The 26,276-nt window shown below is 37.1% G+C and overlaps 2 protein-coding genes across 2 annotated transcripts; both read left to right on the top strand.

Moving 5' to 3' along the window:
- Positions 1 to 584: 584 nt before the first annotated feature.
- On the top strand, positions 585 to 18,900 carry LOC110848894 (ITG-like peptide). The gene is made up of 8 exons (XM_022096240.2): positions 585 to 1,142; positions 1,501 to 1,690; positions 10,947 to 11,016; positions 11,432 to 11,467; positions 11,545 to 11,571; positions 11,774 to 11,914; positions 15,256 to 15,344; positions 16,779 to 18,900. The coding sequence occupies exons 2-8, from the start codon at positions 1,538 to 1,540 to the stop codon at positions 16,911 to 16,913; spliced, it is 651 nt and encodes a 216-aa protein (XP_021951932.1). The 5' UTR covers positions 585 to 1,142; positions 1,501 to 1,537; the 3' UTR covers positions 16,914 to 18,900.
- Positions 18,901 to 19,080: 180 nt separating this feature from the next.
- On the top strand, positions 19,081 to 24,436 carry LOC110849180 (lisH domain-containing protein C1711.05). The gene is made up of 4 exons (XM_022096556.2): positions 19,081 to 19,359; positions 19,437 to 19,494; positions 22,048 to 22,164; positions 22,475 to 24,436. The coding sequence occupies exons 1-4, from the start codon at positions 19,108 to 19,110 to the stop codon at positions 22,921 to 22,923; spliced, it is 876 nt and encodes a 291-aa protein (XP_021952248.1). The 5' UTR covers positions 19,081 to 19,107; the 3' UTR covers positions 22,924 to 24,436.
- The last annotated feature ends 1,840 nt before the right edge of the window (positions 24,437 to 26,276 follow it).

Raw genomic sequence — 26,276 nt, 5'->3', positions numbered from 1 at the left:
TCACGCAATACCGATTCAATTTGAAACATCAACATTCACAAAATCGTGCCTCGTGACTTTGCTTTATCAGCAAAAATGGAAATGCTTTTCCCTTTGCGTAGCATACATACAAACTTTTTCTCTGCCGACTCAAATTAGAATGCATACGTACATAATAAATTTCCTCCTTATTCCATCCTACTTATTGAGTAGCTACTGCATTCGCAATTTGTTACCCGATGCGGAAACGTGTACGATTGATTTTTCAAGAATCGTGCACCCTCCATGCAAAAAAATAACTGCTACTTTTACTGCTCTACTTTCTCCCCAAATATGAAACCAAGAAGTGAAAACAAGTAAAACATAACGCAACATTAGGTTTGAACGAATAACCTGCAATTTTTCTTACTCGGAGGACGGAATGCATATAGACTTTCACCAGGCTTTCTCTCTCTCCTACTCACTAATACCCGTCGTACCGATTTCCCGGGTTTTTACCGCGTCGGATGTTTCCGTTCTCCGTCATCAAATCAGCCAGTCTGGGTTAGCCTGAGTTTTAGAGCCTGTCCTTTCCCCCATACTTTCACGTTTGAGGAGAAACCACCATACCATAAATCCAGTCTCACTCAAGTATTCCTCCAACCAAGCCTGGGTTCGTCTCATTCCGCAAATTTCGCTCGTATCGCGAGGTTGAGTTTACTTACCTGAGAGAGTCAACCTAAAAAACAAGAACACACATTTACTCACTCACAACTTTCCCTGCCCTCGTTAACAAACTACTTGGAAAGCATATAAATACATAAAATAAAGGCGAAACGAAAACTAATGTTCATTCATACTTTGACGTTTGCACAATCAAGACAGCAGCTCCGGAAAATAGTAAACTAACGAGAAGAAATATATAACATATCAGATTCGAAAGTGCTTGTGATACTTGAGACACGCAATGCAACACTGAAAGACGGAATTGCAGCAACGTGTATACACAAAAAGGAGTGAAAGCATACCAGAAATTCTATAGTTTGGACTCGTTTCTTCAGACAAAGTGGGTTTGAATTACATACTTTTGTGAGAAATCTATAGTGTTGCGAACTTATTGTGGAGATATTATTCTTCTATTTTGTGGCTGTATTTACACACTTCCTTGAATTAATTCAAGTGGGGTAAGAAAATATTTTATTATTATTGTTAGAATAGAATTATTGTATTTTACGTAAAGTTTTTCAAGTTTGGAGAAAGTTTGGGACATGATCTAGCTAGCAGAAAGTTGAGGAGTGAGAGATGATGTCCCATTATGTAAAAGATTTTAATTGGACTCGCTTTCATCGTGGGTAACGAGGCGTTGAATCTTCAACTGGCATTCTTCAACTTTTCTTTCATTTCTTGACATTTGGAGAGCATTCTTCCCTCGTGCTCGTTATTATTTATGTGCAATATTATACATTTCTTGTGTGTACATTGATAATCCTAGTCTTTACAAGGTTAGCGTATTCTTCACCTAAAATTTAACCCTTTTTGCAGACATCCATCCAATCCAGTACCTCGCTATTCACTCATAATGAAATCTCTGCTGACGTTGGCCGTGGTTGGGACCCTGATGGGTCTGTGTCACGGGTGGGGTGGTCTATTCAACAGATTCAGTCCTGAACTCCTCTCAAATCTTGGAGGCTACAGTGGATTCGGAAACTACAAACTTCAACCTCTCATTACCGTGAGTGCAATTTATATATTTTTATTTTCTATGAATCATTCATAACGGCGACAAATATCGTAGGAAAAGTTGAACAGATAAAAAAAAGTTGGTACAATTGGTACATGACAAAACTTTAGAAAAATAACAAAAGTCACATTTTCAACAAAAAAAGCTGAACCAGGAACTTTCTCCGTACGACAACACGACACAATTAAAAAGTGTTTTGGGCTTGTAGTACTTTTTTTTTACTAAACAAACTTTGGAAGATGTTGCAGAGGAGAATAGAAAAGCAGGTTAATCTGCTAATGGATTTACTTTGTATTCCGCAGTTTCCTATTTTCGCATCGAATATGCACAATAAAGTTTTGTTTATGCCATTTCCAATTCCAACCTCAAACAGAGAGAACTTTTTTCTCCCCGTCTCAATTTGTCATGCTCACTCAGGCTCAGGTGTGGAGTGGAATCTCAAGCCTGGAAATATCTATTCAGTTTTTTAATGTAGGCTACTACGCAATTTGTAAATTGTGGAAAATATGCAATTTAAATAATGGTTTTTCCCTGGAATGAACTAGAAAAAAATCCTTCAATTTACGGGAGTCTGTATCTTGATAAATTCTTTCATATTTGGACCTGTGAAGTTCACCAACTTTTACATCATCGAGTTACCGATATTTATGTAATCCTACATTTGCAATTCCATCATTTTTCTATAACTTTTTTCCATTTCTTACGCACCACTTGGCCAAAGATATTGGTTGAATTTTCCAAAAATCGAATGGATATGGTAATATTGGTTTTTATGCAATGCAAATTAAGACGGAACTTTCCATCTTATGTAAGAATATTTAATTTAACTCGGGACAGGGAGATGTAAATATATGAATCGGATGATGTTGGCGAATTTTACGGTCGACTTGCATCCACGCATTTAAATATATTTTTCACAAATCTAATTTCAATGTCACGCCCACACTCCTACCTCTGGCTACATATAGCAAAATAAGCAAAATTTCCTTGGGCTTTAAACTTATGGATCCGTCCGACCACTCAAAATTAAGATGATTTCTTCTTCTGGAAAAAGTAACGAGAAATTGCTAGGAAAAAAATAGTATAAAATATTTTTTTTTCAAAATAGCTTAAAATATCAAAATACAAAACGTATTTGTAAAATTCATTGCAATATTTCCAGTCAGCTCGACACTCACCCCTTTTACTAAAACAAATAGAAACTTGCTTGCTTAAATATTTAGTGGAATATATATCTTTGAGGCGTTTAGTATCCTAATCACAAACAGAAAAATCTGAAAGAATCACTTCTTCTGCCGGCATACTTTTCTTTCACCAAAGTTTATTTTCTTTGCCCAACCCACACACTGCATCATCATCATCATGATCAGTCTCAACCGTGAAATTGCAATTCAAAAGCTGACATGGTGAAAAGCTTAGCAGACTTTTTGCAAAGAAAAAAGTAAAGGAAAGTGGGCCTGCTGAGATGTCTCGGCTTGAAATTTATCGAGCTTTTGAACATATTTACCAATAAGGTGAATGAGGATTATTTGTCAATCAGAAAATAACTAGTGTGTCAAGTTGGCTTTTTACTTGGAAGAAATTGAGGAATTGATCAATTTAGAGCTTATTTACTTACCTACTTCTTATTTCAGCATTATCTTAATGTTTCGCAACTCGTTAACCTTTTCAAATCCAATAAAATCGCTATAAAAAAATGAATTCGTGGTAAATATAGGGAAATCAAATTGTTTGCTCATACATCAGGATCTATTAGCTCGGTACTCTCCTCCACTTGACGAACCCATTACTTTGCGACTTGACAGAAAAGGTCATAACGAACGAGAAATAAATAGTACAGCATGAAATGAACGATCAGCAAAAAGCGTTATATAACACGTTTGCATTATGCATATTATATTGTTGTTTGTCTTATATTGCACAACAACAATGGGCGACTTTGTCGAGTCATCCAATAAATCACCATAATTGGCAACATCATAAAAAATGATTGAGTGACAGCAGAGCACTTTTGCACTATGCGGCACCCACTTTTCGCAAAACTTGTAGAATTACTGCACTCTAAATACGCATTTGGAGCTACATATACTTAGGATTAGCTTGGACCTGACCTTTCTCAAAATTGATTAAAACCTTTTCCGTCTCAAGAATTTTAAATTTTTCTAAATTCAAATGCGTCATCATAATATTCGATCTCGAGATATTTGCTTAAGGTTTGACAGAACTTGACGCATTACGAAACTCCACTTACACGCAATGACTCAATTAATCCTAAATATTTCTAGGAAATGTGCTTATTCACTTCATCTAAATTTTATTTCCAAGTAGTAGTGATATCAAACCATAAACGGTCAAAGTATATTCCACGGCATGAAATGAAAATGCAATCATACACATGACTCAATTTATTTAGTACTCATTGCCTCGAAAATTAGCATGAATCATTCGCCAAATGAGTAATAATAATTTAATGGTATTACTCGGTGTAATTGAATACTTAATAATCGACCCAGGCGCATAGAGTTGTTAGCTACTTATATAGCATGACTACAGCAATATGTAAATATGGATGTATTTAAGCAGGTGCTGATACGTCGGTGTGGTTGAGTTCTCATTTTCGAACGACATACGTACATCAACCGAACAATTATTTATGAATGCAAAAACAGTTCACTCTGAAAAAGAGAAAGTACACGTTCAGGTTGGAATTCATTTCAATATCGCAACTTCATTTGAAACTCATCACATTTGAACATGAGAACTCGTGTATCGAATATTTTGGAAAGTAGCGCAGCGAGACTGAAGTACATTTTCCCCCTTTGTTTTATACGTCCTCTTGATAAGTACTTATGGCTCCAGCAAATCCCTTTACAAACCAAACCACAGTGCGCGTAAGTATAAATAGTTAAGTAGTTATACACCCACCGTTCTTCGTGCATGGCAGAGTTGAGAACGAGATAGATAGCTCTTTAACGTTATATATTTACCCTCCGTTTCGGAATGGTTGGTTTTTGGGCTGCAGGTCTTGGGCGTAATTGTCTCGGAGTGATTGTGACTTGTGGTTTCCCTAAATATGTAAATGGTCGGACAAACAAACTGTCTGTCAGGGAGAAAAGGAAAGTCAAATTACAACAGCTACCGACATTCGGATGAAACTGGATTTTCCTGGTGAAAGTTGGATGATAATTTGCTAAATTGTATAGTCCGACTTGGAATGTGACATACCTTTTTATTTTTGTATGACAGTTTGATCAACAATAATTTCATGTCTGGGGAGGACATCGGCATTTTTTAAAAGTCCAGTGATATGCAGTTTTTTTTGAGTAAATCGGTACTTTCACCTCTAGAAAATGGGAAATTTCGATTTGCAACCAGCCCTAGAAACGTGCTTTGTATCGCAATTTAGAGATTCCTTAGAATTTCCCCCTGAGCTGCATTAACTCCCGTACCACAGGATTTATTTATGACACCACTACTTGACTTTTTTGCAGCTCTTAACGAATGACAGAAGTAGCGTTTGCTAATGGAATCACCAACCATCCGTCTCCTTTTTGGTGGGTCAAATTGGGCGGTTTTAGTGGGTGGTGAAATGGACGCAGATAGAATATAAAGCATAATTGGGCACGTTCTGGTCACTTTCGTGTCACTTTGGCTTGCACAAAGAGAAATTTGTGGTCAATGAAACTCCCAATTTTCTGCCCAGGTCAGCAAACAATGTTTGCGCTTACTTAGTTCATTTTGGAACTGGATATTCAGCCAGACCATGCAGAGTTCAAAGTAACGGTTAACAGGACAGTGGAATTTGTGTGGGTGGGGGAAAAACGTTCTTCGATAACCGCTTAGTTTTCATGGCCGTCTTTATGTCATTCACTTTTTTCCCGTGAAAACATGCTACAAGCGACATCAATAGGTTATAGTATTGACAATTCGAAAATAGCGATGCGTATAATTAACCTCATTTATTTATATTCATCGAAGCTATTACCAGAATTTCGTACAAATGCCGGTTCAGTGTCGATGTTCGGCAGAAGTGCCCGTGTAGAACCTGCACTAAAAGCAAGCTCAACGGGTAAAATAAGCATATAAATTGTACCACCGTGTCATTGGGACGTTAGTCGTGAACGAGCTGAATATTTCAAGACCAACGATGCCGCAATCATCGGTACTGAACCGGCATTTGTACAAAATTCCGGTTATAAATATGACATCTTACTTAAATGAGACCATGACTTTTTACATATGTACGTAAGTCATACCAATTGACAACATTTATTCAAAGTTTTTAGACCACGTTCATTATTTTTTTAAAATAAAAGTCGACAAAAATTGAACAACCTGCGTCAATATGACGTATTATTTAAATGCTATTGAATAAAAAATCAATTCTAATTAGAAAGCGCAAGTGGACTTTATAGATTTTAAATGTAAATAGCTCAACCTGGACATTTTACACACAACAGAGCATCACAGAAACAATACCACAACACATAATATTTATTTATCATTAGTGAAACTAATGCTGAATACCTATACGTTCCTCATTAGAATTAGTTTCGTAACCGATCCCACCTAAAATTATACGTCAACTTTACTTGTTATCTTTACCATTCTAATTCTCACATTACATAAGTCCAAGGAGTAAATTACATTACTGTCCCTAATGCAATAATGCTTTATCTTATTACTTTCTCTCTCTCTCCGCACCCCCGCCATGCACGTGACCACCACAAGTTTCATAATTCAATAATGACTTTCCAATAATAACACCCCTTTCCTCATCCAATTACTCGACCAGAAAGAAACGTCAACCTCGAAGACAGCTTACCGCCCACTTTCCCCAAAAACCATGTTATATATTTCCTCCCTCGCCAAAACAGATTTTTGGCTGCTGACTCATGGTCAAAACTCGTCTCAAAACTGCTTCAAATAGGATGACGCATCTTAATCTTTTACGAAATCCTTGTATCGTTTATCACCCTTCCGTCCAGTCCACCCTCTGACTGACATCGAGCTTTGGCCAAAAAACGTTGCAGTCAAGGCTAAAACCACGCCGTCCTGTTTGAGACGCTCCACTTTGCCCAGAACCAGGAACGACTTCTTCTCCTCCTGCTTACGTCATTCTGCGCTGCGGAGAAAGCAGGAGGGTTTGTTCAATGGCCGGGTGCAGAGTGAGTGACGGTGGTGGTTGGGTCGCAGGAACCGTGTGGTGGTGGTTCCGTTGGGCCTTTTCTTGTTCCTGATTTTGCATTCTGGTCGGCTCTGCCAGGGACTTGTGCTTCTTTCCAGGTGAATGGAAGCAGAATGAAACTTTCACTTCCAGCTAACAAGAATCGGTCGTAGGTTTGTGTCCGACATGCACAAAAGCTATGCATGAATGCTTGATGTATGTATTTGAACGGGAAAACGCCACCTCAATAATAATAAGGGTGCAATAGGACGTATGTGAAGGATCAATGTTGCAGATGCTTATGTTTGAGGATTGCATTGCTCTTTTGGTAGGAAAATGAGTGGTTGTTGGGTGTATTGGTATGGTTGGTAACGTCACCCGTTCGCGAATTACGCCAATCTCAACGGAAAAATTATAGTGTGTTTGTGTTTCGCGAATGGGCGGGGCCACATTTGATTTCGGATAATCAAATGGGTCTCATAAAGTCCTAATTTTACTTGTAGAAGTGGCTATTTTTACTTTTAGTAGGAAGTTAATAGGGAAATTCGGACATTTTCTGCTTTACATTTAAATAAATTATATATTATGCCGTAATTATTACGGTAGAAAATTCGCATATAAAAATATATGGGTATGCAGCATATCATTAAGCTTATCATATGCTTAATGGTCAGGTGTATGAAATTCAGCAACAGTTTTTTTTATTATATAAAACCGCACTTTTGCCACTTTTTAGCCCGAGTCAGGACTTATGCAAGTCGTGTCTGTCTGTCTATCCAAGACACGATATAGCGAAAATGGCTTAACCATACAGTAGTAGAAGCTATGTCGTCAATTCGGACAAAAATTTATAAGCGGAATCTGCCCCTGACTCGGGCTAAATGAAGTCTGTCGTGTAGTTTATTCTTGGGTTAGACTTCGATCGTACAAAATAAGTAGCTTTGGTCACGACAGGTGACAAGGCCAGGTCAGGTCACTGAATTATACTAAATTATAAATTGGTGGGTAATATAATAGACTGATTCCTTACTATATATTTAAGCAAGAATATTGCAAAAAAATATATGGAAATGTGACGCAAGCAAAATAACGACCTACCATGACCTACTGTATTCTCATTTTACCCCATTATAAAACTACTTTTCCTTAGTGTTTTAGTTTCTCCGCAATATTTGCATTAAATTTCAAATCGAAATTGCAACAGAACAATCAAAACTGCAGCAGAATTTACTATTTTCGAGAAACTATATGCTTCTCCAAATCCCACCAGTCACCTCTGATGAAAGTTTATTTCGAACGTGTTGCTTTCTTCCTGAATCCAAATTTCCCCAAAACCCAGGATCAGGGTCCTTTGACTGTTTCCTTGGAGGATTTCTAGACAGGGTCATGTCAGTTCAAAAATTCTCCAAAATTTTTTTTGGAGATTTTAATGTTTGAGAATATGGACTATTTTTGCTGGGAGAACTTGGTTGTCAAGAAAAATAAAATATTCTATAAAACGTCATAAATGCATGCGAAAAATTTTTACGTACCGTTTTTGATACCGATCCTAGTTCAATTATTTTATAATTATTTTAATTTGCAATTAAATTAAATCGTTATCATTTTACGACGGTTTATAGAATATTAAATTTTTCTTGACAACCAAACTCTCCCAGCAAAAATAGCGCATATTCCCAAACTTTAAAATATGTAAAAAAAAAATTGGAGAATTTTTGAACTGACATGACCCTGTCTAGAAATCCTCCAAGGAAACAGTTAAAGGACCCTGCCCAGGATTATAAACTAGAAAAGCAAAAGTGAAGTTTGTCCAAATTTAAACTTTTGTTTCCTCGTCTGGCCCAACAAAATGGGCGAGATTTATTTAGTTTACTAGGGTGTGCACCGTCCCACGAGGAAAAAAACTACCTACCTAGAAATGTCACGATAAAAAAATGAATGTGACTGACACCAGGAATTTTAAGCCTGCTGCTCCATACTCACATCTAACAAATACAGATGTCTTTTCCAACCAGGTCGGAAATGAGAGTACCGAAAACCTGCGAGGTACACGAGAATAAAGAATAGAATTCCTCTAAACTTTTCATTTCCTTTTTTGCCTTCATGCAACTGAAGGAAAGGGAAAGAGGAAGAAAGAATGAGACTCATTTGCATAAGTATTTTAGAGCAAGTAACGCCTACGGCTTTTGTGAAAAGATTTCAGCATTTCCATACCTATCACAAATGTAGAAGGTTTTGAGTGTGAAATTTGCATATCTAAGTTTATGGGGCAAGGGTTTCACAATGTTTTTCGCATATCTATGTATCCACATACGCGTTCTTCTTTATTGGCAAATGTAATAAAACTCAAAATTCAGTTCATTGTGTTATTTTTTCAATTTCATCACAACCAGTTCAATAATACATCGAGATAAATATAGAAACAGGCAGTTTTCTGCAGAAATTTGCCCATTTACAGCTCTGTAAAAGCTACCGTGTGACACTTATTATTTGGCAACACTGTCATTTTACTCATTACTTCGTAGTTACGAGGGATAAATGGATCAGTGTCCGTTACTTTCACCATCATCCATCAAACACATAACGAGTTGGGACGGATGAGGAAATAATAATGGTCTCTCTTCTTTATGCTCTTTATCATGCGAGCATTGTATTTTTACAAAGGTATGTAGCATGCATGTAGGCGGACATACGTAAAACAGTGGAGAAAGTTAACTTGGAAAGTCAGGCCGAAGGTTTTATTTTTTTGCAAAAGAAAAGTAGGACACAAGTCACGTAGGCATATCAGAAGAGAGATGAACGTACGGTCCCAAATGGCAATACACGATTAAAATCGCAATTTATCGCAAGTTGCTCCGACCCAGATCTCACTTTCACTGAATAATTTCGCTGATATCGGGACACGCCTTCTTTCTTTACTCCTGTTGAAGGAAGGGTATAAATAAATATCGTAGAGAAATAATAGAGGGTGTGCATTCGTAATGATTTTGAACCAATTTTGGTAAATACCACGTAGATTATGTATACTTAGATTGACATAACTGGTACAAAGTCGCATATTTTTTGAGACAAATGAAACACAATTATAACCAATTATTGATGACATTCTGGATTAAACCATTGTCAGGACGTATCATAATTTAGTATTTATAAGATAGATTTTGGGGCGATAAGATACACGCTTCGCGAGTGACAAATCTCAAGCAAAGTGATCCCTAATTTCTCCAGAACGGAGAAAGTACCGAAAGTAGAAAGTTCGTCCATCTTTGTAAAGAAAGTGGACCAAAATAAAGACTCTCTCCCATTTTAGACGTCTCTAAAACTGAATGTTGTCTCAATTCTGATCCAACTTTTCCTTAAGCTTTCACTCGGATAGTCAGTTTAAAATGACATTTGGCGGTCGTTTGTACCATGCTAATTAGATTATCGTCATCCCGATTCCGTTGAAAAAGGCGTTGAACTCTTGTTTGTTGAGGAAATGGAAGTCGCTCTATGCATTTGGAATGGATGATTCTTGTTATTGTTAAAGTCAGACGGTAGAGTTTGTGAAAGTGAAAGTTGGTTCAAAGTTTTTTTCCCTATTGTCTCAAGATGTTTGCTATTCACTTCGTCTTGATTGTCTGACAAGGCTTTGTACATACGCAGTTGGGTTGAGAAGTACTCTCTAAACGATTAATTTTCCAGACAGAATAAGAAAGTAGCACTAAGAATAACACGTTCATAAAAAGTAATGCTGTTGCTGCTGTGCAGATAAAACGTGTCCAAACCAAGAATAAAAGCATTTAATACTGTGCGGAATTACTTGATGGGATAATTTCTCCGTTACTTAAGAATTCAGCCTAAAAGATCTGATGTACGTATGAATGGCATCCGTCCTAAGCCAAATTTCTCTGGGAAGATAAATAAGTAGGCGTTGTAAATGCGTAGCTTTTACCCGGGGGTACTATTAGAAAATTAGATTAAGAATTTGATATCCTTTTAACCAAAGTATTCCTCTCAACGCAATAAATTAGCAGTGTCGCAGGTGTTCATCGTGTAGTTCATTATTTAATCTAATTAAAGACTTAATTTAATTTTCAGAAAATAGAAAAGGGTGAGCTGGAGGAGGTGATGAACGAGGGAGAGGCTTCCACCCCCCAAGTGTGCTATGGTACGGGTTTTTACCTACTTATTAAGCTAAATTATAGTTTACGCCAATTTAAAATCTGATAATGGAGGTCTTCCAGCGTATAATTACAGATTTTGGATAAATTAGTGCCAATCATCACAAATTTTAGGAATATGAAATTTGCAAAAGACAGGATTTGCTAATGCTCAGATTTGGCAAAGATATTTGCATCCAAAGAGGAGAAAACGCACCATAAGGTTGAAAATTTTTGGATGTCCAAATTTACTGCCCGTTTTCTCTGAGAATTCAAATCTGAGAATTGGCAGATTGTGTCATTCGCAAATTTGACACGAATTTTTGCGATCGACTGACACTAAGGTCAAAATCTGTAATCATATACTGGGAGATCTCCATTGTCAGTTGAGTTACATGTCTAACATAATATTATTGCCCTTAGGAAAACAATGCACTGCAAACGAACACTGTTGTCCAGGTAAGGATTATACCTATTACCCTGCATTCCACTGCTTAACTATGTCTTCAGTTACTTAATGTCTCCTATAATTCTAGGTCACGCCTGCGTTGATGTTGATGGAGGTAAGTTTTCAAAACTCGTTCTCAGCCTTTAAAGACTCTTGGGAGAGGATGCAATTCTCATTTTTACGGAGAATTGCATTCTTCACTCGGGTTGTAAAGCAATTAGACCAAGTACATACTTAGGTTGATGGCTGCGCTTTAGCACCACGGTGACCTTCACACGAAGAAATTAACGTAAAATGTCCTCCCTCTTTTTCCGCAGTTTTGGGCACCTGCTTACCAACTTTCGGAGCCAAGCAGGGAGAAATGTGCGAACGGGATGGCGACTGTGAATCCGGATTAATTTGTGCTGGCTCTGATATCAAAACCTGTGTCCCTGTCGTGGAATCCAAGAAACAATATGGTAATTGAGTTATTATTAATTATTCCAGTGTCCACTCTGCACAATTAATAATTTCATATACACATATGCACATGCATAAACTTTCTCCTACATAAATACGTTGAAGGGTAAAGCAATTTGTCTCTAGGTTAGCGCAAATTAATTACCCGTCTGTTTTATGCGTTTTATTCTCACTGGAATAAGTTAATTCATTTACTCGACAATTAAGAATTTGAAGGACAAGTGGCGAATTTAGTATGTCATGAAATTGTTGTAATAAATAAATAGGTGAAATTACGCACTTTGGGAAAGTTTATGGATACAAAGTCCAGACTGAATTAGCTCGTTGCCTAAAATGAATAAGACGTAAAAGGTTATTTGCATATGTACCATGTTTTCCAATTTGCTCTTAACAAAACGAAAACAATTTCCATTTTCATGGGATCAAAATTGAAATTTCTAGACACAACATTCCCCGAAATTCGATACGAGTTAAACCCCGAAACAAATTTCTGTCTCCTGTTTTCCAAACTAAGTGCATGTCGTGTTCTTAACTGGAGAAGAGCTTTGTTCAAAGCCCATCATATCTCGGTCTTTCGCGAGGTCTTTATACCAATATTTGCTTTCTCCTCGTACTTGATCTCTCTCTCTCCGTATGTCTGGTTTGGTTTGTTTGAATGTTAAGACGTAGATAATAATCTTTCCAGTGAAACAGATTGCTAACAATGTTTACCAACTTGTCAGGGAAGAAGAAAGTCTTCCTGAAAGCGATATATTTAGATACGTGGTGCTCTTCTGCCTCCAATTTTCTCATTCATTTCAAACAGCAACCCCTGGAGTGAATGATGCATTTTTTATAAATACAGAACCGATCCTGTTTGCATTTCCTGTCCAAAACTGCTCATCATGAAGAGTGACGTCAACTACCCACAAATGTTCATTAGTAACCTACCTTTTTTAATAAGCCTGTCTCAACTCGTAGTATGTCTGTCTGGGATTACGTAATAAAGCCACAACATAAATTAATGAACTAATATGTAAAGAAGTTTTCGTGCTAAACTTACTTTCACCATGAGAATTACTTACTTTCACCACACGAATTTTAGTCTGGTGTGGGCAGAGAATACCAAAACTTTGCCTTTGTAAGTCCGAGTCCCAAATGGTGAACGAGATTACTTAACATTTTGGCATCGCTTGGATGGACAGGGATTAGGTGAACGAGGTCACGTCCTGTAACGTGTCACCATTGCGAGTTAAGCCGCAATATGCAAATTTTCAAATACTAATGAACCACTCAGTTTTAGATGATAGCCTTTGCCCACAAAAGTAAAACTGAGGCAAAGCAGCAGTTCAAGTAAGTTTGGGTGGAATACAAATCCAAAGTTTGGAAAAGAAAGCGGTGAAAGGCGCAATTGACACGACCTCAACGTAACCTCTGCGAACTGCCTTTCATTAAAAATGATAAGTTCATTTACATTCTCTTAATTTTGGATGGATCTTATGTGATCCTTTTAATTAATGATGATTTAAGTGCATGTCGCCCTGAAGGTTGATGAGCAAAGTTGATGAGAACAAATTATTATTATTCCGACGTCCTAATTGACTCGGTGGGGTGTTAATTTGCCCTGAATGCTTTATGACATGCCAACCTTTTGCTTAACCTTTTCGAAACGAGATACGAATCTCTTTAAATATTTGCTCGGATTGCGAAATATGAATTTTAAATTAGTGGAAACTAAAATGTCATAAATTAAAATTGAAATGTTACAAATGTGTGGGAAGAATTAAATATTCCGTCGCATATGTCGAAGCCACCAGGACCACAAATATACATATTTGAACAAGATTGAGCCATTTCATACCTTATTTTACATATACGATGTCGATATTACTTTGATAAATATCATATGCGGGTCATTTATCGCTCTAAATCCACTTTCACAATTTATTATTTATGGACAAACTACCGCCTTAAGTCTTGAACCTAAATCCTCTAAAAACTTTAGTTAGTCTGTGTGACGTACGGAATTAGAAAATCATACCAGTTCTAACCAGTACATTTGCAATTTGGTTCGATATCTGCAGTGGAAATATTTCGAGAATATCCCTGAAAATTATATATACAGAAAAACCTTCCCCAAGAATATAGCATGCCTCACTTCATTAATCTTCACCAATTTTTTTATACGTACGAAGACGTGCCTTTCATTTTCCTGATTATGTATGTGTTTGCCATAAAATATCCAATTACACGTATCTATATCTCCAAAACTTGGTTGGGTATGTGTGACGCACGATAATACATAAATGCAATCAGCGTGGTTTCCGCAAATCCATTTAATCATTCTTTTGATCATGTCATACACCACGGACCTCCAGCTTCTCCTTTGCCAATCTAAACCAATCTCAATTAATTAGGAAGGATAGCAAACTGATTGATGTGGTGCAAGCAGATCAATCAAAGAAAGATTAGCATTTGCAAAATCTCTCCTCTCGCTCTGATTGCTCACGAAACGAAACGATGCCACATCCAACCTCGTAAATATGGAATTCAAGCCACTCCAATCTAATTTCTTCGCTAGCGCAAACATTAGGACCAACCAGGTTGCTTTCTCTTTTGATTAGTTTAACGAAAATTGAGACGGCGAGGAGAGGAAAACAAACCTCAACCCACACATAATCACTTGTCAACCGCTGTTATTTTATTTTTTGGACGTCATGCACGTCCCGTTATTGTGATGAGACGATGAGGTTCCTCTGGTGACACTTGTTGGTAAAAAGCTGCTGTCACCTCCACCTCATTATCCTAATGTGGTTCGATCGTTCCTACCTGGAATTGGTGATGGATTACAAAACTTGTGGGTTGAAAGAGTCCTTTGTCTCGTCGTATTAATTAAACTTGATGAGAGTCCAGGGTTCTGGTTGGTACGTTTAGGTTAACATTTAGTTTTTGTGTAGGTTGATATTTGTGTTCCATGTAAGATAAGCAGTAAAATGTCATCGATCGGTTTTGCAAGATGGAAAGTTGGATAGGTTTCATAAACAAAATTTCGGGATAAATTCGAAACCCGATACACTTTACACTTTCATAAAAAAATTAATTGGAACAAAATGCAATTCTTCTCCTGTTACTTTTTTCTTCTCAGATCAAATATCCATTAAAACACCTAAATCTACAGAGGGGGATCAAATTTCTGAAAAGAACAGAACATGCACACACCTCGTGCAAAGTCAATTCCTTTATCCTATTTTTTTATATGTGCCAGTGACGCAAAACAAACAAAAATAATGATGTTGAATTATAAATGAGCTGTGACAATCAATAATTAATTTACATTTCTTTTTCTGTGTGTATGTTACAGGCGAGGATTGCATCATGTCGAGCGACTGCGATATCACAAAGGGACTTTGCTGCCAGGTTCAAAGACGTCATCGCCAAGCTCCAAGAAAAGTGAGTACAAATATTGGCATCAATTATTTAAGTAATTCATATTTTTTGGATACATATTTATTTCAAATTGTCATCATTAATTTTTTGTGCAATTTTCCGCAAAAATCCACGGGAGTTTTTTTCACCTGAATTTATAATTCGAAAACATAAATACATGAACACTTGATTATTGTTATTTGCATATGTAAATATTTTATGATGGCAAATATGTTAAGTTTGCAGTTGCTAATTTTCATTACACGAAGTTTGCAATGCTGCCCCGCTAAAAATTATTTGCACAAATTATACATTTCAATGATTACAAAAGACAACGACATGAATTTTCTCTGCAAATTACTGTCAATCTTTTAAAAAAATGTGGAGATATGTGTCACAAAAAATCGAATATTATGCAATCTGGTTGCATGCCATAACTCTAAATATGAAATGGGTCAACTTTACGTAACGTGACAAGGCCTGGAGGCAAAAGTTGGGGAAAGTAGTACCAACTTGTACTTACTTCTCTATCCCGTGGGCAGATTTCTCACTTGGGAGTAAAGTGGATGAGTAGGTTTCTTATCTAAATGCAAATTTTTTGGCTCAACGCACCAGAGAAAGTATGGCATTAAACGACTCACTACAAGAAGTGCGATATCATAATATAAGTACACACGGACAATGAGTAACAAGTGTTGAGGATTTTGCAAATGCAGATAAATAGGTTAAACCAATGTTATTTTTCCAGCCTCATAAATTCATACATTGAATTAACCACCTACTGTTCGCTTTATACGAATTTCAAAATATTTACTTCCTTGTCATTCATTTATGCAATTTTGGGAAAACAAAATCCACATCAATTTCCGTTTGTGCGGTGCGTGGGTACCTGCTACCAAAGAAAAATAATCCGAAAAGTCCGTCCCACTTGATCGATTCGACTTTCTCTGACTTTCTCTTTTTGTATCTGATCCATTAAAATATCGAGGACAAAGAGATGAATTTGTTAACCCGCTTCAATCCAAATGCATTTACATATCCCATCAATTATTCTATTCTGATCGATTAAACCATACATTTTTTATCGCGTTATTTGTCCAAAAAAAAGGGCGGTGAAGTTGTAGGATGGAACTCTGTAAATAAACTAAAACGAAATTTGCGGTTCACCCTTCGAAAATATTTCCTGGAAACTAATGACTTGTTTTTACAAAACTTTTCAACTATCTGTCAAGACATACACATACATGTCTCTCGTCATTCTGTGTAATTGCATTAATTCCACTCACAATAACAAACTCACTCACCTCAACTTTCCCAACATTGTGAAACAACTACCGTCACACGTGGCGGAGGAGTGGGCTTTTGTTCTTTTCAAGCATAAATAAAGTTCCAGAAGGAAAAAGTTAGTTCATAATTGTTTGCAAATATAAACCGTTTCGTTATTTGTCTTATCCGCAGGCCTGCAGCTACTTCAAAGACCCCTTGATTTGCGTGGGCCCAGTTGCCATCGACCAAATTCGTGAACGGGTGGAACACACTGCTGGCGAAAAGCGGATCACCGCCAAGGCCAACGCCTTTCACCATCTCCGCTAATCCGTGTGGTGGGTGAAAGCTGCCACCGACCAACCAACGACGACATTCTCAACCATCCAAGTAAATCCTGCGGTCGTGATGGTCGTGGTCGTGGCAGTGGTGCGTGATGAATGGAAACTACTCTTAATTGTATTCGAATGGATGGAGGCATGCATGAATTTTACTAGAAACAAGCTAGGAACATTTTAAAAAGTCTATTAATGCCCCTTAAATAAGTAACATATCATATCACGGTGCATACCATATCTTATCATATCAGATAAGTACATATCTATAAATATTCGATAACACATCACATGTATTTATGATCTCAACACTGTTTTCACTCCGAATAATAATATTTAATACGTATTTTTTTGGTTGGCTTAACTAACACGGAATTTGTTGTCACTTTCACTTTGTACACAATTTCCTGATTACCACGTACTTATTGCGTATGTAACTGGTATTCGATGCACGATCCGTATACCCAAGAAAAAATCTAGAGATCTTCCTCACCATGTATTTATCTATTAGATAAAAAAATTATTACGAGTTACAATTTTACATGACTGATTGTTGTCTAAATATAATTTTCAGGTTTTTATTAACCACAATATATTCTGAATCTTTAGCCAAGATACATGCACAATGCAATCTATATGAAACGGCACATATCAATCAAATTCATCCAAAAATTTTGTCCTGTCTTTTAAATACCATATCACAACAATTATATAAATACATAATCTTGGTTCTCATCATCAATGTCAGTGTGTATAAAAAAGAATAGCAAATATTGTTCGTTCTTAAATGTATGTACATCATATTTTTAGTTAAATTTTTAAATAACTGAAATCAAGTAAAGTAAGTGACAAAAAGGATCTGGTGATAATAAGTAAGGAGATGAATGAATCAGTATATTACGTAATTAGTTAAGCTTTTCTTCTTCTCTTTATAACTAACCCATTTCAAGTAAATAACCAACTTTATGACTAATAAATTATGTTTCAAGTGCAGTTTTACTCGGAATATGAAAAGAGCAAGAGAACAAAACGGACAAACGAATGTTGTTACTTGGAGAAGTTTTTGTAGAATAAAAAATCGCAAAGATTTCATATTTCTGTTAGAAAAAGCTTCGTGCATTTAAATAAAAAATCAATTATGGCTGCAACGCTGAAAAGAAATCTTTGCGGAAAATGTGCATGCAAATTTAAGATAAATTGGTACCGGAAAGCGGAAAGGGCTGGACCGATAATGGCCAAATTCGGAGTGAAACTGCCAAATTATGAATCTCGTGCTAAATTAAATACGCTTCTGAGGGTTCGTTTTTTATCGTAACCACGATTAATTTGCAATTGATTCCCTAAGCTCTGCACGCAATCAACATATCAGGAAATATTTAGGAACAACATATCTTAGAGCATGTTAGGGGTGTGTGCATGTTAAAAAAATAGAATATTATACATACTTATTTACATAAATATATGTATGATCCCCTGTTGTGGAACAACAGTAAAATCATTACCTCAAAAAATCCACACAATTAAATCAAACGGGATGGTGCTGTTGTGAATGAAATCTAATTCTGTACCTTATTGAATCGCGCTTCTTTGCATAAGTACTTATGACAGCAAATTCTTTAGTTTCTCAAAATTTAAGAAAAAAAACTTGAATAAAAAACATTAGATGAAACTTTATGTTTTTGTTCGGAATGGGTGTCCATCTTCTTGTACATATGATGCAAAACAGTAATTACAGATTAGATGTATTACATATACCTACATACATACATACATAAATATATTGTTATAGATCAAGTAAAAATTTTAGCGTAAGAAAATTTATGGATAGCGATACAAAATACTACAACTGACATATTTACACTGTGTAATGATAAAAGTACTCGTATTCTACTAAAAAAAATAAAATTTTAATGTTTCTCTGCGTATTCTGTTACGGATTTGGTTGAATAAAATTATAAAATCCAATTTGTGCATTTATTCAAGATTTTAAAAAACTGTTTTGATTCATTCTGGGCATCGTTTCATAAATACAAAGAGGCATTCGCATTGTACTTTCACTACGTCGCAATAAATGTTTGATCGATAAATCAACTATTTGTATGGCAACTTTGAAACCGTATTTGGATAATCGTCAATACAACTGATTACCGATTTATCAGTCAAGGAACGAGTAGATTTTACCATAAATAATGGATCCTCTTCCAAAAATTAACAAGTCCCTGGATCAAACTTTACATTCCTCTTCGTTTACGGATCTGGACAGCCCCACAACTCTGATGTCCGAAGATGCTCGTCCTGTGCTCCCGGAGTCTCCACCGCCCAAAACGGTCACACCCCCAAGTACCACATCACCTGGAGTAAATCAAGGGAAAATGGGGGAAAGTAAGATTTTGTCAGAATCGGGATGCGAAGAGGCTTGTCCTTTTGACATGATTTGTGAGGTGAGACGATACACAATAAGATTGCATATCTTATTTATTTACATGTACATGTAAATAATGAACTTTATATTTTAAAGTTATTGCAGTACGTGATACAAAAAAAGTATGATGAAGCCAATGCGTTATGCAAAAAGAGTAAGTTGTCCAAAATAAATATACGTGTAATAAAAGTAACAATTAACAGATTACAGTCTCCAGTCGAACAGATATTCAATGTAAAATGTATATTTCACTGTAATGAATTCTCCATGGGTCGCTTAACATCACTTTTGCATGAGGCAGGTAGGTATACAAGGTACTAACCTTTCCAATCCTCAGATTTTGATCCGTTGTGGATAAAGTAAGTAGTTGGAGGAAACATCATGTCCCGAAGCAGTAAAATTGTTCACAGCTCAGTCAGCACGGATATGAGAAATATTTATGGATTGAATCGGATCGAGTGTTAGATTTATGTTGTTGGGGATTTATTTGGAACAGATTTCAGGAAGGTTAAATTCCTCCGAGTGAAAAATCAGGCTTGATTGGATCGATATTTGGACAAATAAAATTTATTCGGCAAGATTGATGTTCAAAGCTACAGCGTAGAATATTTATGTACGTCGTACGCACGTAGCTGGAAGAAAGAAGAAACTAAAAAAAATTGTTTCTTTGTTGGTATGATAAAGCTGCTACATAGCACCTTTTACAAATCGTGCCCTGGTGTGAGCCAGGCCAGGCCAGTGGGGCACGTAAATTTTTAAACCCCTTTTCGTCGTCATAGCCTGACCTGGACAATACAGGGCTGTTTATGTTGCAAAATATTATGTATCCTGCGACGCATTAAAAATTTAAAGTCATCTGATGGAGACCAAAAATAAATTGGAAAACTTTCTCCAGTGAGAGCGTCACGTTACGAGAGTCGGAATTTACAGGACATATGACAGGCAAGGCAATCGATAAGCCAATGCTTGCAAAAATCGTCGCCCATGCTCAAGTAACATACTTGTGTACATAAATCTATACAATTCTACTACGTCTCACAAAAATAACGCGATGAATGTTGCAAGGACATTCTTTCTTCTAAATAGCGTGACCCAGACCTTTCACAAGGGTGGTAAAAACTTACGTAAGACTTTTAGAAAGGTATTTTTTGCCTCTAGACTTTTATGTACGTTGAATCACACCCTGTAACTGGAAAGATTGAACATTATTCTTTTCAAGATTCACTAGAATTCTCAAAACCAATCGTGCCATTGATTCTAGATGCTCTGTTTTTCGCACCTGTGTCTCATAGTTTATTTGATCTCTTGAAGATCCCACCTTTGAAAGGTCACATTTGGCTGAGGAATATGCAACTTGGTTATTCCGACCATGAACTAGTGCCGCATTTTAAAATTCGTGCATACTAAAGTGTCCCATAATAATATTATAATCGATACGTCTTCCTCGTAATGATCTCTCCCACGACGGCATACACTAGTACCTATTCACATTACGAAAACATGAGCCATTAACTTGCGACATTCCGCGGCGTGTGGGTGGGTGTCGGATGTTGGCGTTTAGACATGTCGACTGTGATGAAGGTTTTCCCTCTCCAGTGTCAGAAATGTACTTAGACTTTGGGAACTTATCAACCCGACTCTCCCACATTTTTGATTGGGATGCAGGTGGGTTGGCAGACGAGAGAGATGGAGAGAGCATTTGCCATTTTGTGGGAAAGTAAGGCGTGATATTAAATTTAATGGGGCCTACTTTACTCCCTCCCTCAATCTCCTTCCTGATGGAGTACGGAGGCATTTGGCTCGGGAGGGGGTGCCTACAGATAAGAGCCATTACCAAATGAGATGAAATTCCAGGTGCGTTACTTTCTCCTTGATGGACTTGCCCTGGAAGGATGGGCACGATGTGTGTGCATGTACAGACAATGGTGGTAGTAGTGATATTATAAAGTGTAATGTTATGGAGGAGCCATTTACCTCTCTTTCCAAGTGTGGAGGATGATGACTCTTTAGGTCGGTCATATTTCGAATTAATAATGCATGTGGTACGTACATAGGTACATTCGTGTCGTATTGCTTCATGTGTGGTTTTGATGATACTTGCGTGAAATGTGTAGGCGACCAATTTTTTATGGACTGGAATTGGCGAAAAAATACATCTATTCGCATCAGTGATGACTGACCTCCTTCTTCCGTGTTAATTCTAAACATTTCTGTATTTGTAAATATAGTTTTACTGCGGAGAACTTCTTTCTCCGCAAAGACCAATAAGAACGAATTGCGAATATTCAAGAATACTTTAGTCAAGGAGAAATATTGCATTGAGATTTTCACGGTCGGTAAACTTAATTCCTTCCAAGTGTCGAGAATAGTTTAAAGCGGCCACATAAACATAACTGTTAAGAGAGAGATGCTCTAAATAGCGGCTTATATTTTCTTTGTCCAAATGTTACCTCCAGTTACGTAAATGTTGCATAAATTAGTTTAAATTATTTCCAGATGCGTGCGTGTACTCATGTGCATATTCATTCAGTTAGTAGAACGCCCTCGTAGGTATTTAGGTTGACTTCATGCCGACTTTATTACCAGAATGAGAGCGTTGTGTAATGTAATTTACTTGCGAACCTAAACGAAACAAAGGATGATCACATTTTCATCAGTGGTGGAATAAGTACCAACAAAATTTACCTTTTATTTACTTACTTTCCAGTTTTGATCTACGAACCAGAAAATCAGATTGTTCAGGAATTTCAACGGTTGACTTTTAAGGAAGAAGTGTCCGCAACAGATGAAGAATCTTCCTCCTCCGAAGATGAAGATGACAATGGTAAGAGGGCAGGATTTATACGTAACTTGACATTAAAAACCTTACTGCCATGCAACGCTGCATTGTTAAAAATGTCCATCACGACAAGCAGATGGGCACCCGAGGAGAGAAAAGAAAACGAGATTTCCTCAATTTTCTTTTCCCTTCATAAATAACGGGCGAGAATCTGACTGGAAATTAGATTTCTGTAAAAGGTGTCGGTCGAAAGAAAGGAATGCGTACAAGCACGTCCCCACTTCTTTAAACATTTATGTATGTATTTTATGACCTTACATTGAATTTATTATAGAGCATTTTTACATTCTTTCAGTAACATCTTCTTCTTCAGACGACGGTGAGGACGCCAGGGATTCCACTTACTCTACTGGAGAGGAGGAGGAGGACGAGGGGGAGGATGACGTCCCTGGAAGCAGTGGGGGTGACAATAATGTGGCTGCCCTTGAAGAAACAGGAGCCGAGATTGACGCTCTAACCGACGCCTATATGAAATCTCTCATGGAAAAATTTACCCACGGCGGTGGCGATGGTAAGGTGGACGACACGCTAAGTCGGTTCTTCTCAATTTCCAACGAGGATTCCGACGAGGAAAGTTCCACCAGTTCCAGCAGCACGCTCAGCAGCAGCAGCAGTAACAGCTCTTCGGAAGAAAGTGGAGAAAGCACGACAGATTCAGAAGATGAGTCAGAGTCGTCGAGTGAAGAGCGAGAAAGCGAAGATCACGACAGTGGAATCAGCAACAAGGGATTTTCCTCTTCCTAGATTTCGCATGCGATTTTTTAATACGCGGAAAAGATTTATTTGCAGATAATTATGTATCTAAATAAATATGAATAGTAGTAAATTTTGGGTAAATCATTTACAATCGTGCTGCACTATTTACAATGTATATTTCTGAACTGTAAATAAACACAAAAAATTATGAAGTAAATTTTATTTTTTTCTGAACAGGGCTTGAATATAAATTACATGTCGTGAATTTATTTTTAAAATTCAAATTTTTATTTATGTAAGATTTGAACGTCGATTAACATAATTTGTAGAAAGTTGAGAACTATAATAAGTCAAAGGTTTAGTTCTTCCGAATTAAATAAGGTAAGCTAGGAGGATTTCTAAATAAACGAAATTTTGGTGATACCGTAATTTAATTTATTTTATTTTAAGGATAAAATTCCTTCCCAATCTTAAAATAGTTCACACAATTTATTTATAAAACTCATTACTTATTCAATATTTACATGAATTTCTTCCAACCTTAATATTATTCTCAATAAACGAAACCTGCTTTACAACGCCTCCTCGAAGCCGTGGTTTCATAATTAAATTCCTTACCACTCAGAACTTGACCTTAAGAAGATTAAACCTTGGAGAACCTTTCGGATTCATTTCCGGAACATTCGCTCGTTACGTTGATGATTAAATTCACTTCAATTATCCGCACATCACGAGCCATGAACCCTGTCATTGCACGTCTTGGGCATGATCCCCCCTTGCACGTTCACTGAATGGGATAGAGCTGTGTACGTGATTAGTTCAAAAATCCTGATTAAATGCGTCATTCGATGTGATAACGCCCACGCCGGAAGCAGCGTCTATTCCATTGAGTCCCTTTTCATTTGATTTCGCATTATGAGGGTTTATCATTATGATGATAAGATTTCAATTCTGGTAACGCGATGCATTCTTCTGCATTCTTCTGGGAAAGAAGACTTTCATGTGCCTGCTTCTGCAGAATTCTCAATAGAAAGTCTTCATAACTTTATCTGATTAGCATAAGAGCATAAAAGATGGGAATAATACTCATGAATTTAATTGGTTCGTCCCACGTTTTTTTGGTACAAAATCAGATCCAATTTCCGTCCCAATTTTACACATGAGCATCATATTATCTAGATATACGTGCACTCTAAGAAATTTTATCACCGGATTATCACCGACCGGTGAGTATATGTGACTTTACCGGATGGTGATAATATTTCCCTTCTCGGTTACAGCGGAATCACCACGTGAAAACACCCACCACTCGCTCGGTAATAGTATATCACAATTCTACTACCGAAATTGTAACAACCCGATCACCGGTGTAGTCACCTTTATCACCTATTTTTTAGAGTGTACTACTATACCCATTCAACTAACGTGTAATTGAGTCTGCCTAAAATCTGCTCAGCTTTCCGAAAAGAATGTATGTCGCCATCCATGTCACTTTTTAATTAAATCCTGCAAAATGAATGAAATGAATTGAACCATTATTTCCTAAAAGATACGCGGACGGTGTTGTAGGTAACAACATCAACAAATCAGTCGTCCGTCCGACAGATGCTTCCTTCCTTTTCCTACTTCCTTTCGACACTCCCTGTCCTCCGAGCTCCATGTACACACACATTTACGCTGACAGGATGCGGTGTTACAATGCAAATCAGTGCATCGCTACTAATCCAGTGTATCAGTAGCTATCATACTAAAAATAATAATAATGAGCCGACCTGATCAAGATTAATGAGCACGAGGAAGAAGAATGGGGATTGTTTGTAAGTATTTTGCAGCCTTGATCCACTTTCTCGCTCGTTGTTTGCACGTTGCACTTTCTTTTCTGGCAGGTATGTACGTACATCTACACACATGTATGTATCCTGGGTGCGCTAAATAATAAATTGGTGATTGGATGATTGGTGTACTAGGTTCGCCACTTCATTTTACTTGCTTTGCTCTATATATTATTAGATCCATCAAATTCACAGACACATTAACCGAGGGATGAATGAGTGAGCGAGTGACTGCAGGCTTTCGAATAATGGACGAGGAGACCTTGTTTCGCAGAATGTTTTCGCTAATGGCATGTTCTTACAATTGTTCAAGAGAAAGCGAGACGAAGAAGAAAGCAAAGAAAATTTGTCTTTGTGCTGGAAAAGGGAAAAGCTTTTGGAAGAAAATGTATGTAGCCTCGAATTATTTATTGTTTCTGAAAACGATTCGCATTCTTTTAACTGTTACGTAGAAAGAGTTCAGGGAATAAGAAGAGATGGCATGATTCTTAATGAAATGGAAATTTAGAAAAACAATAGAAAAAGTAATCCAGTGATGTAATATTTACGTAATAAGGTAAAAAGTTTGTCCGTTGAGGGACAAACTGCGGGGTCTGGAATCAATTTGAGATTTATTTGAAGAGGAAAAGAGACAGGTCTATTGTTGTGGGTGTTGATGATGTTAACGAGTTTCTGTCCAGGTACTACTGGGTGGGATGGGTATGGGTGGGTGGCGTACATATGAACGTGTGATGTTTTTAGGTGATAGTGATTGTTGAGTAAATTGAAGATTGGTTCTGCTGTGGCCTGATTGAACCCTCTCTCTCTCTCTCCACTTGGCTTTTGTATTCTCAATGCAGCAAGCAAAACGATGACAACGAGACAAATCAACTCTGAGGAGGAGAAGGTGTGACGTTTGCAACACCAGATTTTGATGCCCTAAGTGAGTGTATGAAAAGTGAAGGATATTTTAGGGTCCTCTAAAGCCCGCCACACCCCTTCAGAGGAACGAAAAGTACGGTAATTACCATCTTCAAACGCTCGCCAAAAATTAAATTTTCCTCAGATTTCAAAAATTATTGTGTCCAGATTGTGTTTTATCGTATCCGACATCAAATTAAGTATTTTTTTGATATTTTCTGTATGACTTCGGAACAATCAAAATTTCAAACAAATTGAGTTTGATGCCGGAAGTTAAATAAAAAAAACCATTTAGTCCCACAATGGTACAATAATTTTCAAAACCCGATCAAAATTGAACTTTTGGTGAAGGTTTAAACGAGCGAAAACATGTTTTTTTTCGTGTTTTTCACCTCTTCGAGGGGATGTGGCAGGCGTTAAATGGCCCATGGACCTTAACCCTCCCTCACTGTTCCTACTCTCACCTATCTCCACAACAAAATCAAAAGGCATCAAAATCTGGCTTTGCAAAGTTCGTCCCTCCTCCTCTTGAGCCCACATCAAAAGTAGCCTTATTTCCTGTCCTACTGTCCTACATTTCACTCTCCCTTTCCATAGGAAGGAAGGAAGGTCCAGCTCCAACCAAGTAGACGTTTATTTTATCGGACAGTGTGTCACTCACATCTGACA

The sequence above is a fragment of the Folsomia candida genome, unplaced genomic scaffold, assembly GCF_002217175.1.
Source record: "Folsomia candida strain VU population unplaced genomic scaffold, ASM221717v1 Fcan01_Sc004, whole genome shotgun sequence".
Classification (NCBI taxonomy): domain Eukaryota; kingdom Metazoa; phylum Arthropoda; class Collembola; order Entomobryomorpha; family Isotomidae; genus Folsomia; species Folsomia candida.
The sequence above is the reverse complement of the archived record's forward strand: the minus strand, read 5'-3'. Positions and strand labels throughout refer to the sequence as shown.